This window comes from Pelophylax lessonae, assembly GCF_965119305.1.
Source record: "Pelophylax lessonae genome assembly, chromosome: 9".
Classification (NCBI taxonomy): domain Eukaryota; kingdom Metazoa; phylum Chordata; class Amphibia; order Anura; family Ranidae; genus Pelophylax; species Pelophylax lessonae.
The window spans coordinates 116304955-116318940 of record NC_138776.1 but is presented as its reverse complement, the minus strand read 5'-3'; the positions used below and the strand labels follow the sequence as shown (position 1 = coordinate 116318940).

At 39.5% G+C, this 13986-nt stretch overlaps 1 protein-coding gene across 1 annotated transcript in view; it reads right to left on the bottom strand.

Moving 5' to 3' along the window:
• ASAH2 (N-acylsphingosine amidohydrolase 2) overlaps positions 1–13986 on the bottom strand; it is a gene marked incomplete at its 5' end in the record, with an annotated part of 147217 nt that overhangs the window by 13851 nt on the left and 119380 nt on the right. The window contains 4 exons of the mRNA XM_082268888.1: positions 1884–1979; positions 5366–5405; positions 5501–5595; positions 10723–10838. Coding sequence (XP_082125014.1) covers positions 1884–1979; positions 5366–5405; positions 5501–5595; positions 10723–10838 — 347 coding nt within the window. The remainder of the gene's footprint in view (positions 1–1883; positions 1980–5365; positions 5406–5500; positions 5596–10722; positions 10839–13986) is intronic.

Sequence of the window (13986 nt, the reverse complement as noted above, 5' to 3'; positions counted from 1 at the left end):
AAATGTGAGGGGTGTACTCACTTTTGTGAGATACTGTATGTGGACCTTCATATCAAAATGAAATAGTCATCAGTCATATGGGAATAGTATATTAATCCCTCCCCCACTCCAGGGTATTAGATGTAATCCTAAACTCTGACCTGTCTTTTCTGCCCCAAATCTAATCGCTGTCAAAAGCTTGTAGACTTCACCTCCGCAATATCTCTAAAATGTGCCCCTTTTTAAATAATAAAACCACCTAGCTACTCATTCAATCCCTTGTTATCTCTCACCTTGAATATTGTAACTCCCTTCTCATAGGCCTACCTCTTGTAGACTATTCCCTTCTAAATCTATCATGAATGCTGCTGGACTCATCTACCTTACCAACCCCTCAGTGTCTGCCACACCTCTCTGCCAATACCCCCACTTGCTTCCAATTGCCCAGTGAATTACATTCAAAATACTAACAACAATGTACAAAGCCATCCACGACTCTGCTCCAGCTCAATCTCTAGTCTTGTCTCTAAATATCACTCAAACCATCCTCTCCGCTCCTCCCAAGATCTCCTGCTCCCTAGTGGTCTTGTCTTCTCCTCCTATCTCCAGGACTTCTCCCGAGCCTCTCCCATCCTCTGGAACTCTCTACCTCAATCTGTCCAGCTATCTCATACTCTGGCCAGCTTTAGGTGATCCCTGAAAACTCATCTCTCCAGGGGAGCCTATCCCGCCTTCAAATAACAACTGAACTTTTAATTCTTTCATCAGCTCTTCCCCCTCAGTTATACCATTTTGTACCACTTGCCCCACCCTATTAGATTGTAAGCTCTTATGATCAGGGCCCTCTTAACCCTTTTGTAATTTATTGTATTGTAACTGTACTGTATTCCTTTATATTGTAAAGCACTATGCAAACTGTTGCCACTATATAAATCGTGTATAATAATAATAACACTAACTTGTGTCAGATTATATACTTTATAAATACTTTGATAAAAATATTATACATTTTTAACACGTTAAGGCCGGTTTCACAGTGGTGCGCTGCGTTTTGGCCATGGGCATATCTACGATTTTCATGCACTTTACCTGCGGTTTTAGCCGCAAATCCATAAACTTTCTATTAGATTTCACATTTTTGCTGCTTTTTCTGAAAGCACGCTTAAAGTCCTGCATGCTGCATCTTTTGTGTGCTTTCCGAAAACAACAACATAAATGCATGACCTAATAGAATGTCTATGGGTTCAGAGCTAAAACCATGGGTAAGCGCTCACAAATCACTAATACACCCGTGCTGCGGCCAAACCGCAGGGCAGAAGTTTGAAACTGGCCTAAGTGCTGTATTCTTTGATAGATTTGATACAAAATGGCGCATTAAATTTCAGTGTGAAAAAACCTGTGACATAAGTGTTTTGTTTTATTTTTCATAGTGTATAAATGCCTATCTTTTTCTTTCTTTCAGTTAGCAGTGGAACTTAAGCATCATTAAAATCACTGCTGCTGTAAAAATAATTGTTTTTTTAAAAAAAATAATAACTTGCATATAAGCCTTTAAAATTAGGACTTTTGATTTTTCATGTTCGTGTCCTATAGACTTTAATAGAGTTGGCATGTTCGCTAGAACTTTTTTCCTGTTCGAGATCTTCTGGTGCGAACCAAACGGGGTGTTTGGCCCATCACTAACTGTAAGGAAGAGCAATAGAATCTTGAAAATAGTATTTGGAATATAAAAACTATGATGATTTAACACTTAAATGTATTATACTGTAGTAAATTAGATTCCTGCACCCTATACCATTGTTGCTTATACAGAATTATTCATAAAAGGTCACATATAGTACAGCATTTATGTTTAATTTCAAAGTTAAATGCCATTCCCTCTCCAGATGTCCTCCTCTGTGTACCTGATACTCCTCAAAGGTTGCAACGTAATGTGTATATACATTACTAAGTCCAGCAATAACTACATCAGTGTTGGTAGAATTAGATAGATCCAGTTCCTAAGAAAACAAGACAAACTACAAGTGAGCCGATTTAATTATAACAAGTAACCACAAGAGGTATTGCACACTGGTAAAGACACATGGGACAGTTATGTTAGAATGCATAATTCTATGTACATGAGATGTTAACCTGCATAAATGAGTAAGAACCTCTAGCAATATTCCTTAAGACAGTGTTTTCCAACCTATTTTTTAGTCAAGGCACCCTTTAGAATCCTGCATAATCCTAGGGCACACCAGCCTAAGGGCTCGTTCACACCAGGAGGTGCATCTGAGCGCACCCGTTTTCTTTAATGAGCTGATCTATGCGTGTAAAAACTTGCAAAAGTGTGCCAGCATGATTTTTAAAATTGTGCAGCAACAAAACACATGGTACTACAGTATTTGCTAAATGCATGGAGATGTCATTAAGAATTGATGGCACCCACGCGCATCTGCAAACGGCAGCACATTTTTGTTTGGTATGGGAAAACACGTGATTTCACACCTGTTACCATGCTGTACTTGGTGCTAACAAGCCCTAAAATGTACTCTGTAAGGCAGAGTTCACCCCAGGTGAGAAACACTGCCTTAAAGTGATTGTAAAGTCTCTTTTTTTCTTTTTGTTTTGTTTTTTTAAATAACAAACATGTTATACTTACCTCCTCTGTGCAGTGGTTTTGCACAGAGCAGCTTGGATCCTCTGCTTCTCGGGTCCCTTGTTGCTTCTGGCCCCTCCCTCCTATCGAGTGCCCCCACAGCAGGCAGCTTGCTATGGGGACACCCAAGCCGAGCTGCAGCTCCCTGTATCCATTCAGACATAGAGCTACACTTCAGCCCCGCCCCCTCTCTCTCCTGATTGGCTCACTGACTTTGACAGCCACGGGAGCCAATGGAGGGAGAGTCCTGGACAGCTGAGGGACTCGTGGACATTGCTGGATAGAGAGGGGGCACAGGTAAGTATTAGGGGTGCTGGGGAGGCTGCTGCATCCATAAGGCTTTTTATCTTACTGCATAGAATGCAATAAGATGAAAAACCTTCTGCCTTTACAACTCCTTTAAGTAACATGAATGTATTAAGTAACTGTCATTACTAGGACTGCTTTTCCATTACAGAATTTTACACACAAATATCACAGAAAGTTTGTAGATTAAAACCCTTATTTGGCTAACTTAAAGTATATTTCCACTTTTGCAGCCGAATTGAGATAACACCTATTTTATATTTGTTACATGTTCTCAGTCACACAGCATAAAACTTAAGAAAATGTTAAAGTGATTGCAAAGTCTAGATTTTTCTTTTTAATTAAAATAACAAACATGTCATACTTACCTGCAATGGTTTTGCACAGAGCAGCCCCAAACCTCCTCTTCTGGGGGTCCCTTGCCGACACCTCAGGCTCCTCCTCTTCTCTGTGGTTGCGTGCTCCATAGACACACACAGCACAGCTTTGCCCCACCCTGAGTTTTTCCTCACAGCATTTGATTGTCAGCAGCAGGAGCCAAGAGGAAGTGAGGGGAGAGAAGACTGCAGCTGGGCACAGCACTGGCTCCTTGACGGGCTCAGGTAAGTGTCAAGAGATGGTGGAGAGAAATAGTTAGTGGGGAGTTTTTTACCCTAATGCAGGAAATGCATTAAGGTAAAAAAAAAACACCCAGCATTTAGAACCACCTTAAAAATGGCAGCTTATCTTTTTTTAGACATTCTGTTCTGGAAATTCCAGCACTGTAAAATCCAATATCATATATGAAAGTAAAATCCTACCAGTTCTCTTTGTTTATTAGAGGGCTGGGCATCTGTATTTACCATAAATAACCTTTTTATAAAATGTGCGGACAATTATCAGTTGTAAACTAGATTTAAAATTGTCCTAACAAAGGGTTAACAATTAAAGAGAAGGTGTTTTTTTTTTCATTTTATATTAAAGAGTAACTCCACTTTTGTTGAGAGAAAAACTCCTGTGGCTGATCAATGAACAGAGCACGGATTTTAAAAACTTTGATGATTCCTCCCTGTTTTCGATATTTTTACCTGTTTCTGCTCTAAAGTAATATCTGTTTGACTATGTCCTTTGCTGATACTAAATGAAGGGATCTGGTTCATTATAATTAGCTGATGCATTCTCTGTGTTTTATTAGAAAAGCTGCAGTGTTTGCATCCTTTTAGAAGCAATTAACCCTTAGGGAGTATCTCGCCCAAAATGAAATTATTGATGCAAAGGATGCCTAAACTTTGAGTTGTGTCTTAGTACAGACTTTTCTGAAAATCAGTGAACCAATAACACAAGCAGGAATTACCATTTTTGGAAGCATTCTGTACACCAATTGCATATTGCTATATTGCTTTGAATTTTACAGTATATTATAGTGCTGCAGATTGAAATAGAATGGTAATTAAATTACAATTTGGTTTGTGTATCAATTGTATATGCTATATATATTTTTTTTTTTTTGCTATATTTTTATTTTTTTTTGCTAGATTTATTTTATTTTTTTTGCATGAAATTGGAGTTACCCTTTAATGAGAGGAGAATAAGCCTGTCCTTAGGACAAACTCCCTCTGATGTTCTTTAAAAATGATTGCAGTCAGCCATAAGGCCTTCTGCTAAAGAACATCTAAACGGTTTGAAATGTTTTTTTTTTTTTTTTGGGTAAGCAGTGGAAATGGGAAGATATAAACGTATTGTAGGGCTTTCTCAAATTCAATAGCAAAGGAAGAAATACTCTTTAAAGTGGAACTTTACCCAAAAGGGGAATATTCACTTGTCTGCCTCCTCCTCGCCTCCTTTAATATATTTGGCACTTCTTATTGTTGGGGGGGGGTATCTGGTTTTGACAGGTTTCCAATTGAATCGCCATAGCGATATGAGAAAACCTTTGCCCCCATCCTCCTTCCTTCAGCCTTCTGAGGCACATCACAGATCCCAGAAGCCTGCGGGACCATTCACAAAGTGCAGCACGGTTTGTGCATGCGCAGTGGGATGCTGACTGTGAAGCTGCAAGCAGTCACAGCCGGCTTCCCAAAGTAAACATGCCTGCGCCTGGACCCAAAAGTCCAGCTGTTACAAATTACAATGTTACAATTAGGAACAATAAAATATACATATTTTAAAAAAATGCAACAGCTTTTTCTTGACACCTGTGTTTAGAAAAAACAGTGATTTAAACACCACAATGATAGTGGCTCATGCATGCTCATGATTTTTCTTTTTTTATTGGTAATATTAGATTATTTAAAAAAAATTGTATTGTGCATAGATAGATTTTTAGTGCTGTTAGTTTTGCAAAATACTACATTAAAAAGACTGCTGAGTAGAATAGTTAATCTCCAGTGTATATAGGCTCTGTTACCTACAAATTGTTCAAACAATTTAGCTGTATAAATTTAGACGCAACCTACATACCTGTTTTACAGCTTCTCTTAGTCTTCTTCCAGACATGGTTCTATAAAGAAAAAAATAGTATTGCAAAATGACTCAACAGGTAAATACAAATCATTTATTTACTAGAATTTAGTATAAGACTGTATTTAAACATACGTAAACTCTCCGGGAACGGCAACTATAGCGAAAGATCCAACAGTGATTATCTGAACATCAATTATTGTTGGGTGCCACGGGAGAGGCCTAGTCAACTAGAAGAAGCAGACATATTTAAAAGTAACTGACTGAACAGAGTTCAGTAAATAAGTCTTATAAGAGTAAAAGCCGTAGAGGCTTATAAGATAGTCATTGTATATGAATAAAAACAGAATAACCCCATGAATATGAATGACCAAAGAGAAACATGCAAAGTGCAATAAACCATAGCAACCATTCAGAATCAATTTTTCTATTATAGCAACTCTAAGCCAGATTAAAGTTTAAATGCGGTTTTCACAGTTGCACATCATTGCTCTTGCTAGAGAAATAAACTGAAATGTATTGTCTGACCTAAAAGGTTCTGTGTTGTGCATAGCAAGCAACCAAACTATTTCCATTTGTTTTTTTTCCTTTAAAGCAGTATTACATTCAAAAATAAAAATTTAATTTATTGCATCTTCCAAATCTTTAAAGCGATATTAAACCCAAAACCAAAAATGTAACATACTGCAGCTTATCAATCATTAGTTGTGATGGCAACATTCGTTTTCTTTTTTAGGCTCTTTTTACCTCTCTTTTCACCTTGTGCCAGTGACCCACCTCCTATATTAGGCTGGGTTCACACTTGAGCGGGTGGTTGTTGTGCGTGCAGGACAGCGTGTAAATTGCACCTGTTCCTGCACCCACAACCTCCCACAGCCAAACCACACTGCTCTTTTGCAGCCGCACAGGGCTGCCCTTTATTATTAAAAAGCACCAAGTGATTTTCCTGCAGATGTGTTTTTAAAAAGCTGCAGGTACCTTTTTTCCTGCCTGAAACACAGACACAGCTACCAATTCAAATGACTGGGGTACTGTGCCCGTGCAAACGCAGCTTGCAAAGGCTTAACCTAGCCTTAGAGTGCCCCCACTCTAGATGAACGAGTACAGGGGGCACCTCTGGATAGCAGCATTGTCAGTCTGGGGGGAGGGTGATGTTAGATATAATAGCAGATTTAAAGCAGAGCTGCACCCAAAAAGGGGAAGCTCCACTTGTCACCCCCCCCTTCGCTGCTACATTTTGACCTTTTAGGGGGGGAGCGTTATCTGGTTTTGAGAGTTCGGCCCTTCCTGCAGCTAGCCCTTTCACAAAATGCAGCGCGCCTTGTGTATGTATAGTATGTACAGCCACAGGGCTTCACTGCCAGTTTCCCTTAGTCAAGATGGCGGAGTGAGCACGCGATAGCCAATTGAAAAATTGGCTCGGGTGAAAACACTGCTGGATTCCTAGACAGGTAAGTGCCCTAATTTTAAAAGTCAGCAGCTACAGCATTTGTAGCTGCTGACTTTTAATTTTTTTCTGAAGGAGCCCAGAGCCCCTCTTTAAATACACTAACAAACTAAAGCCAAACTCCAGCTAACACTTTATAGGTAAAGCACTACCCCCGTAGGGGCTGCTCGATAGGATGGGTCCTCTGTTCTTTGTCTTGATCTTCTCAAAAACTTCAGCGCCTCTGGCACACCAAGTTGAGTGCACAAATATACAATATCACAGAAAATCACTGAAAGTCATACTTGGTACCCATTAGTAGTGCTATATCAAAGAAAACAGACACCAAAAAAGGTAGTAAAGGCAAACCTAAAATATTGTCATTCAATATGGTTGGTAACTAGACAAGCATGAAATGGATTACCAAAGGTAACAACACAATTTAGCATACAAAGTGACTAACAGTGAACACTGGGCATAAGAGGACACTTGGCATCCAGATCAGCATAAACAGTAGCAAGGCCACCTCAAGCACAGCAGTGAGCAGTAGTAAAGTTATATCTACCAAGAGCTGGAACTATACTGCCAGAGCGCATTTATGGTGGCGATGCTAGTCCTAGAAGGAAAAAAAGAGGATGGTAGAAGAGGGGGTAGGGGAACAAAGGGCACTTGTTATGGAAGGGGTAGTCCTTTGAGATGTTTTGGTATAATGCTGTTTAAGGTTAGTATAGGTGCAATCTAGGTTTGGAATAAGTGCAGTATAGAGTGCAGTATGGGTGCAGTTTGGTTTAGTCATATTTAGTGTCCAGCTCTTAGTGCCTCAGTCCCTGCTAGCAGTATCAGCAGTAGGTGAAAAGCCCTCTCAACAGTCCCTGGGATCCTGTGGTGACCTCTCACTGTAGAAGGGGGGCCCCTTGGTCTCTCACCAAAAGCCTCCAGTGATCAGTGGTGGTAAGTAGAGGGTGAGTGGATGCACCAGTCTCCCTGTTGCAGCGGTGCAGATGCTGTGATGTGGGCAGTGCTGCCCCACCCTCCAGTATCCTCACTCCCCGACTCAGGCTCGGATCTCTCCTGGTATGGTCCCCCACTTGCAGGCTAATATCTAGACTGAGGTGCTTACTCGCTAACTCTCTCTGTGCCAAGAAAGAGCTTTCCCAGGCAGCTTTTTAAAAAATGATCTTCCCACCCCTCCTACTGAACAGTGCCTATTGGGATTTGTATTGTAAGGAGTCCATTCACCCCATTATATGGCTGCTGTCTCAAACTACCTAGCGTTTGCAGTGCTCTGCATAGAAGCCTATGGGCTTGCTTGGCTTTAACTTTCTCTCTGCTCGCTGACAGGGGTGCTTAAAATGGTCAGCTTTTATTAATTTACAGTATGCAAAACCTTTATCCTAAGTGGGAAAAAAAATGTTCTTTAACTGTCTAAAAGTGTTAACTTTAATTTGTTAGTTAATTTAATCTAAATCTGCTAGTGAATACCCTCCCTCCAGACTGAAATTGCTATTGTCCAAATGTGTCTCCATTGTTCCTGCATCCAGAAAGGAGACAACCTAAGATACGAAGCATGTTACTGGCTGGATTACCATGTGAAAATAAAGAAAGTCACTAAATTTACGAATTGGTAACCTGCAATATATTACATTTATGTTTTGGGGTTTATAACCACTTTAAAGAAGACCTATTACTTGTTTCATGCTTTTATGTATACATGTGAAAAGCCAGATTTCAATAAATGTATCAAAGTCTGTTAAAATATGAACTATATTAAAGGCAAAACTTTTTTTTTATAGAATGGAGAAGGTTTAGAACATCTATCAGGCTTTTATTGCTGGCTGTGCCCCCATTAGGGTAATTCAAAACTTCCATTTGTCCTGTTTAGCATTGACATCAAAAGTGAAAGTAAACATTTTGAGCTGTCCCCAGGACAGGAATAAAGGGGAAATCTTCGAATGGGGATACTAGTAATGATGATCCTGGCAACAACCATGGATTCCCTAACGTTTGAGGAATTTCCTCTAATTTCCTGTATAAACTGGAAGTAAATGAAAATCTCCATGACTGGACACAGATGGCAAAAAAACCTGACATTACTCTATCCAAAATGCAAAAAAAAAAGTTTTATCTTTAGTTCTACTACTAATTTAATGTTTTAAAAACTCTGTTTCATGGATAGTTTGTAATAATGTATGTACATGGGGCAGACACATTTGTTCATACATAAAGCCTGTTCAGGTCTGTGTGACTGAAACAGTAGATGCTCTGCAGTCTCTGAAGATTCAAACATCCACAATGCATCCAGGACCAGAGACCATGTCATCTTTGCCCCAGCTGCAACATGATGGAACTCAAACTGGTATTTTTTATTTATGGCAATAAAGAGATTTTGATCTATGATCAAAAATATAATATGTCCAGGACTTTTACAAAGCTTATATCTTGCCATGGGCATGCTACCAACAGATGCAGGTGCAGTGTTAAAAGAGAAAAATTAATGATTCTGCGGCCAGCCAGCCATTATTCCCTACAAGCCACTCTGATGTAGATCCCACCCCTCCTCTTATTTGTTATAGAGTATCAATTCATAGTATAGACCACGTTTTTTCAACTGTAGTGCCGCAAAGAGTCCTCAGGGGTGTCCCGGCCACATACCCATCTAAGCACTACTTTGTGTTAACTTCCATGCACTACAACTCTGCGAGGAGAGAGAGCACAGGCCGCACATCTCTCTCCAACTACCTGCAGTAGAAATTGTGGGTGGGGATGGAGGGAGAGGAGTGGGGAGGGGAGAGTGCGAAGAGAGCACAGCCCACATTTTAGCTAGGAGGAGGATTTTGGAAGGGGGGTTGTGCTAAGAGAAGGGATTGGCGGGGAGGGGGATTTGATGGGATTTGAGCGTTTTTTCTGCTAGAAGTGAGGATTTGGAAGCAGTGGGGTTTGTGCTAGGAGTGGGGATTTGGGGTTGGGGTTTGTGCTTGAAGGAATTGGGGGGGGGGGGGTGCTAGGAGGGGGGGTTTGATGGGGGGTTTGTGCAAGGAGGGGGGATTTGGTAGGGGTTTGAGCTAGAAGGGGGGTTTGTGCTAGGAGGTGGTATTTGGGGGGGTTTGTGCTAGGAGGGAGGATTTTGGGGAAGGGGTTTGTGCTAGAAGAGGGGATTTGTGAGCAGGGGCGTTTGTGCTAGAAGGGGGGATTGGGATTGGGGGGGGTTGTGCTAAGAGGGCTGATTTGGGGGGGTTGTGCTAGGGTTGTTCTAGGAGGGAGAAGTTTGGAGGGGTTTGTGCTAGGAAAGGGAATGGGGGTTGGAGCAGGGTTTGTGCCACCAGATAAAGTTCCACTAATCTACTGCTTTCACTTTTTTGGGTGTTTTTCTCTTCCGTACTTTTGCATGGTTTGCCTTGGACGAGGACCCGAAGATTAATAGCCTGGGTTAGGACATCACAGGCTAGGATACCTGGACAGGTAAGTGTTATTTTATTTATTTTTTTTAAGTCAGGGACTACAGTATTTGTAGCTGCAGACTTTTTCTTTTTTTTTCAAACAGACTGAAGATCCTCTTTAAGCTTCTACTATTTAAAACAAATAAAAAATAGCATTATGCAGTGCAGTAGATCTTGAGCCAATGCACATCTTGACCAGCCTTGCACTCTGGTATATGGCCTACTAAAAGAAGATTAAATGAAGACACTGATTATAGGTTTTAGAATTACTATAAAGTATTTCGTAAAGTCTACGTAATCTTTCTAAAATGTCAAAACACTGTTTCACTGATATTTAATTGCATGTTTTTTGTGTAAGATGATCTATTACTTTAGCATATTATTACAGAGCTCATGGACAAATTTATTTCCTGAGTGAGACATTAACTGTGTTCATGAAATGATTTTCTGTTCCCCAGGTTCCAAGCTATTAAATTGGCAGTTTGGGTATATACCTCTCCAGAGTTCAGCAAGATGGGTTTCGGGTGATGACACTCTTTTGTTTCATTTGATGGTTCTCCAAGAAGTGCCTCTACTAATGCATCCCACACTGGATCTCCCTCTGTCATTCCTATAAATTAAAGATAAACAGGGAAGGCTGAAAACGATTACTTAGTGGTTGATTTACTAAAGGCAAACAGGGCTTTTCACTTTGTAAGGGAAGTGGCACTTGGCAAGGGAATTGGCCCTAGAGCTTAGTGAATGTGGTGAATCCAATTTGCACAAAATTCCCAATCACAGCATTTTTGCTTGCACAAAGTTGGATGATGTCAACAGAGTTTCGCCTCATTCACTAAGCTTTGGGGCAAATTCACTTGCAGAATGCAAATTCCCTTGCAAAATGAACAGCAAAACTGCTTTAGTAAAACAACCCTTACTAAAAGTTATGATTTACAATAACAGAATGTGATTTTCCCCTGGTATACCAACATATTGGTAACATTTAATTAGCAATAAATAAGGAAAACCACCTCCAAACCTCCTAAACTAAAGAGAAAGTTGGGGAAGAGTAATGATGGGACTTTTATTGTACCACGTGGAAACAACAAATCCACAGCCGTTTGAAAGGGCTCAAGTCATTAAAAGCAATCAGACTTGCAACATCAATATACAACAATATTGTTGAATATAGCCTGCATGATTTTACATACGTGAGCTGGTCACAATCTCATATAATACATGAAGTCAAGTAAAGCGCTTAAAATCAACGTGTTTTAAATCAGCGCACTCTTTTAGGATCTTTTAAGATCCACACAACAAAATCTCCATTAATGGTGTTCTAAAAGGAGAAATATGAATGAAAAATAACATACAAAAAAAAATAATTTTTATCAGGGGCATAATTATAGGGGTTGCATGGCTCGCAATTGGCCAGGCCCCATGTTCCAGGGGGATTGTGCGGCTCCCCTGTACACCTGGACAGAAAGGGCGGTGGGGGCGGCATATAGAGGAACTGCTCTCCTCCATTTTCCTTTTCTGAATGGACAGTCAGTGATCGGTACCGATCACTGACTTTGTCCATTCATAACTGAAACAAAGTCAAATGTGTTTACTATGCTTCAGTTGATGAATAAACAGAAAGCTCTGTACAGAGCTATTCTGGTCTTTTCATTCTGTGCAGCTGGGGCTGAAGAGATCTAGATTGAGTGCTGTGTTCTCAGTCTCCTTTCTCTGTCTGTTTAGACCCCTGATATTTTACCAAAGCCCTTAAATGGTGTTTCTAAAAAAAAATTGTAAACAATAATAAAAAATAAAATTGTAAAAAAAAAAAAAAACACAATGTTAAAAAAACTATAAAAAAAAATTGTGGTGAGCATAACTGCCCTCCAAGCAGTTGATCTGGGTTTAATTTCTGACCAATGCACCTATTTTGATTGTTTTCTGCCGCTAGGTGGAGCTATTGTGGAGGAAGTGCAGTCTGGCTTTTGTTTCATCTTAATTGCTGGTGGCTGGTGGCTATAGTGGGGCAGGGCCTTGTGCAACATATATAAGGTGCTGTCATGTTGTGTGTGAACAACAAGACACCATCCTATTTCCTGGCTTGAGTCCTTGCTTTTCTGGGTGATTATAATAGGTAGAGAGATTTAGATGTGTGTTTTTCTATGTTTGTTTTTTTTTTTTTTTTGCTCAGGCCATGCGTGTTCGGTTTGATTTGTGGTTACATATATTCTCTTTTTTCTCTTTATCCTAGAAACTGACAGTTCTTTTGGAGTTTGATTTTTTTTTGTTCTTTTTTTTTTTGCCTTGGGAGTAAATCTCTCTGTAGTGTGGAGGCAAGAGACTCTTTGGGTGTTTGTACATTATGGACTCCCTTTTTTAGTTGACCAGTATGCCCTAATATCTATCTATATACAGTATCTCACAAAAAATTATCACCTAATCCAGGGACCTAAAGCAAATGACCATATGTAATAGCGAAAACCAGGGGAAGAAAAGGTTCAAATCCAACCACCATGATGAAAAAGAGAGGGGAGGAAAGACAGAAAAGTACAACCTAGAGCATATAATAAAATGAACAAAATATTGCAGAAAATAGAAAAGAAAAAGAAAACAAAATCCTCACCCAGTAGAACAGGGATACCAACAGGACATTGATGTATACACAAAAACCCAAGAATGAAATGTTTGAAATATATATTTATATATTTATATATATATATATATATATATATATATATACACTATATACAGTATCTCACAAAAGTGAGTACACCCCTCACATTTTTGTAAATATTTTATTACATCATAGCAAAGGGGTGTGTGTGATTCCTGCGCTGTCTGGGGTGGTGAGGGACTCCCTGATGCTGCACCACTGATACTGATACTACACAGTCGGACAGATATTGTTTTGGGGGTAGTGGTGCGCTTCAGGGGCTAGATGTTTTGTCTATCTCTAAATTTTGTAGGTGAGTACAAGATCTGGGTGCGTATTAATAAATTACAAGAAAAGTGCTAGGTGCTAGAGTGGTGCCAATGTGTTATAATATTGAAAGGGTAATAAATAAATAAATAAATGAATAAAGTGCGTTGTGTTTCCAAAAACTTTCTATGAGACCTTAATCGGTATGTAAATCGACTAGATATCCAAATATACTGACGGTGTCTTCTTCACAAATTCAATAAATAAATAAATATACCATCAATTTCATACATCATCATCAAAAATGAATAACATCAAATAAATCGATCGATAAAATTGAACATATATAGGTGCTCATTTAAAGTGCTGCATGCCTCCTACAGTAACTTTATAAAGTATTCCAAAGTGCTCCCAATAAGTGCGACTAAGAAAAATAAATATGGTAGAAATACATAAAAAAGTATTTTCCAGAAATAAAATCCAAAGTGTTCCAAAGTATAAATGTGTTGTTATTCCTTTATGGACGTGCTTAAATGTATAAATAAAGTGACTGTGTCCTCCACCTTGTGTGTCACCTCTTTGTGCGCTAAACTCTCACCTTAAAGGCAAGAAAAATGTGCCTCTGATATATATCCAGACTCTGGCTAGATGTTGCTCTCTTTGGCCTCTGTCTGTTTTGGATCTCGGTCAACGATCTTCTTTCCCCTTAAATGAGAGTATCCTGGACTCCTATAGATGACCGGTTCGGTCCGCTTTCTTTGTACTATCCTCCTTTTTAGGCTCAAGAACAAAGAACTATCATGGTGCAGTAAATCTATACTTTTATTGCCATATATACGGTAATGCACTTACAGTGTTG